This window comes from Polypterus senegalus, unplaced genomic scaffold, assembly GCF_016835505.1.
Source record: "Polypterus senegalus isolate Bchr_013 unplaced genomic scaffold, ASM1683550v1 scaffold_4251, whole genome shotgun sequence".
Taxonomy (NCBI): domain Eukaryota; kingdom Metazoa; phylum Chordata; class Cladistia; order Polypteriformes; family Polypteridae; genus Polypterus; species Polypterus senegalus.
The window spans coordinates 17,885-21,290 of record NW_024380854.1 but is presented as its reverse complement, the minus strand read 5'-3'; the positions used below and the strand labels follow the sequence as shown (position 1 = coordinate 21,290).

The following is a 3,406-nucleotide window of genomic DNA, read 5'->3' as shown; positions in this document are numbered from 1 at the left end:
ATGCAGTGAAAAGTCCGTAACCTTCAATAATCAGCTCTTAACCCCTATATACAGTAGCTCAGACTAGGTAGATATCAGAATGCGTTTTATTTTAACGTTATTGTCCAAAGTATTACTGAGCCCTAATAAATCTAAATGCCATTAAGTGCTTATATGTTTGATGTGCCAGCCTAAGAGCCTGCCCAGTACTCACACTGGCAAAGGCCCTGCCTGCAGTTTGTTTGTCTTCTTCTGTCAGTGGCGGCTCAGCACCGGCGTTCACAAAACAAGATCTGCCTGTGAAAAGGCTGGCAGGCCAGGGCCCTTCAGCTGACATAAATGGTGTCCTTTTAAAGTTACCTCAGGCCTACACTTTAAATAGCTAATAGCACTACAACTAATAATAAAGCATATTGATCACTAATCAAAATTGTCAACATTATTAACCTTAATAAAAGGAAAAAGTGTCTCTGTGTCTGTGTATCTGTGTGTCCATTTGGTTCGTATGTCTCTCTCATTCCAACAGATGGCACAACACAAACATTAACATGGCTTTTATAAATCCCATACTAAATTTTATATAACAGAAACATACACATTTATTTGTCATTCCAACATTCTATACATTAGATTACTACAAATGTTTGTAATGTGCCATCTGTTGAAATGGCAAATATAATACATTTTATTAATACATGACTTACATTCCAATAGGTGGTGCACTGCATATGATAACGCTGAGGTCCACACTGATAACTTATTTTTTATCCCAGATTATTAAATGACACATTCCTTTGACATTTCCATAATTTGTCTTTATTTCTTGAGAGACTGAAGTAAATATTAGAGCAACGGATGCTGGAAATGACTGCTTTCTTGCCGAGGGAGTTATCAACGCTGAGAGGTTGCACTTGAATAATAATAATAATTCTTTATATTTTTATTGTGCTTGTCTCACAACTCAAAGCTCTTCTACACAGTGAGTGGGGAGTAACTTCAACCACCACTAATGTGCAACATCCACCTGATGATGTGAAGGCAGACATTTCTGTGCCAATATGCTCACCACATGAGCTATTAGATGATGTAGTGTTGACAGAAACAGCTAATGAGAGACGGGGACGATTAGGGGGACACAATGACAAGGCCTTGGAGGGCAATTTAGCAAAGATATCTTTATGGAGGACACACAGAGAACTTTAATAACCACAGGGACTCAGGACTTCAGTTTTACGACTCATCTTAAGGACAGCACCATTTATACAGCACAGTGTCCTCATCACTGCACTGCGGCATTGGGATCCACATTCAGACCACCGGGTAAGCCCCCTATTGGCCTCACCAACACCTATTCCAGCAGACACCCAAGCTTTTCATAGATGGTCTTCAATCCAAGTACTGGTCAGGACTTAATATGCTTAGGTTGAGGTAGATGACCTGATCTGAAGTGCATGTGGTGTTTCTGCTGGCTACAGAAGAGCAAGGGTGGCAGAAGTAAGACCCCCTTAGTTGGTAACTGGCATAAAACCAAATGTTGTATGAGCCTTCATGTGTCTCAGAGACATCTGCACATTTATTAGTGCTGGTGACAGCGAGTCCCAGTGTGGGGCACTGAGAAGTGACAGGCTGGAGGGGTCACTCTTATTTACTTAAGTGGAATGAGTCTGAGGTGGGCTATTACAGCAGGACTGGCATCAGGGCATCACTTATACCCAATTATGTGACTCGGATCTGTGTGTGTTAATCGTAGGGTGCAGGAGTAGACGAGCCAGTTCAACAGACTTGATTAAGTCTCACAAATCCTGAGATAAAATGACTTGAATAACCAAGAAAATCTAAAAAACTGTGAAGGAGCGAGGCGGCGCCTGCTGTGTGTTACGTGTCTGTCTGTCTGTCTGTCTGATTGTCTGTCTGTCTGTCTGTAATCAGTTTTAAGATGTTTTCATATTTCTACTATCCCTGTGTTTATTAATTTATCATATTATTCTGTTTCTTAAAATGAGTGGGCTTCAGTTGGGGTCTTTACTGAATAATCTGATAAATTCCAGGCATGGACAAAGAAAAACACAAACATTCATTATTGATAAGCAGGAGACAAGAACTTATTACGGGATGGATAATTTGCTTAATAAAGAGGACTAATATGGAGTCTGATGTGGACTTCAGTGTGAAATAAATGAATAAGAAATACTGACGTGAATGACACTTTAGCAGACCCCCTGTGACAGGTCATCTCTTCTCTCACTTGGTGGTCTTCACTCTCTGAGCTCCTGTCTCACATTAACTGTTCACCCTCAGTGTCTCCTCAGATGTTCTCTCTGTGAGCTCTCAGCTTTCTCTTTAAATCTCCTCCTCCTCCTCCTTACTGAGCTCAGTCAAACTTTGACTTTGGTTTCTTCACAAGTCATTTCCTTGTTTGTCTGACTGATTCTCTCTACCTGCCTCTCCTCAGAGTGACGATGGCTGAAGCCCAGCTGTTTGTGTCACAGGACGAGTTCATCTGCTCGGTGTGTCTGGACACCCTGACTGACCCTGTGTCATTGCATTGTGGTCACAGTTTCTGCCTGAAGTGCCTCACGGACTACTGGGATCAGAGCCAAGAGTGCAGCTGTCCTCATTGCAGACACACCTTCATGCTGAGGCCTGAACTGAAGAGAAACACTCTGCTGAATGAAGTCATCAAGAAATTAAAGAAGACGACACTCAGTTCTCCTCCTTCTCAGAATTATGCTGGCCCTGGAGACGTGGAGTGTGACTTCTGTACTGGTAAGAAGTTCAGAGCGGTGAAGTCCTGTCTAACCTGCCCGGCCTCCTACTGCCAGACTCACCTGCAGCCTCACTATGAAGTAGCGACCCTAAAGCACCACAAGCTGGTTGATCCTGATAGAAATCTGAAGGAGAAACTCTGTGAGAAACATCAGAAAAGTCTGGAGATATTCTGTAAAACTGATGATTCCTGTGTCTGCATGATGTGTGTGGTGACTGGACATAATGGGCATAAAATGGTCGAGATGGAGACGGTAAGAGAAAAAAAGCAGGTGAGTAGAGTTTAGTGTTTAATGGAAACTGTTTGAATAACTTTGAGTTAAGGAATTTGTACATTTAATGTGACAGAGAAATCTATTCATCTACAGTAAAACTCGATTATATGTCACTTGATTAACTGTCAGGACTAAATAACAAAAACCCAACCTTCTGCACGCCAGCATCTCCCGATTACTACTGCGAGTTCTGCACATTGGAACAACAGAAATCCCAGTGTCCGTTACGTACCTTCAGCTTTAATAGTAGTTTGTAGCTTTTATCTTTTGTTATAATTAAACTAAACTACAATACATTGTTATGGCCTATCAACATATGTGTGTGCTGTTTGAACTTATTAAGCGTTCTGAAACAGCAACAGCTCTTCAAGTATTGCTTCAATGAC

The 3,406-nt window shown here is 41.6% G+C and overlaps 1 protein-coding gene across 1 annotated transcript; it reads left to right on the top strand.

Annotated features, from left to right (window-relative positions):
* The first annotated feature begins 2,412 nt into the window (after window positions 1–2,412).
* LOC120520394 (E3 ubiquitin/ISG15 ligase TRIM25-like) lies at window positions 2,413–3,032 on the top strand. Its single transcript, XM_039742797.1, has one exon. It carries the CDS (start codon window positions 2,439–2,441, stop codon window positions 3,030–3,032), a length of 594 nt encoding a protein of 197 aa, XP_039598731.1. The 5' UTR covers window positions 2,413–2,438.
* Window positions 3,033–3,406: the final 374 nt, after the last annotated feature.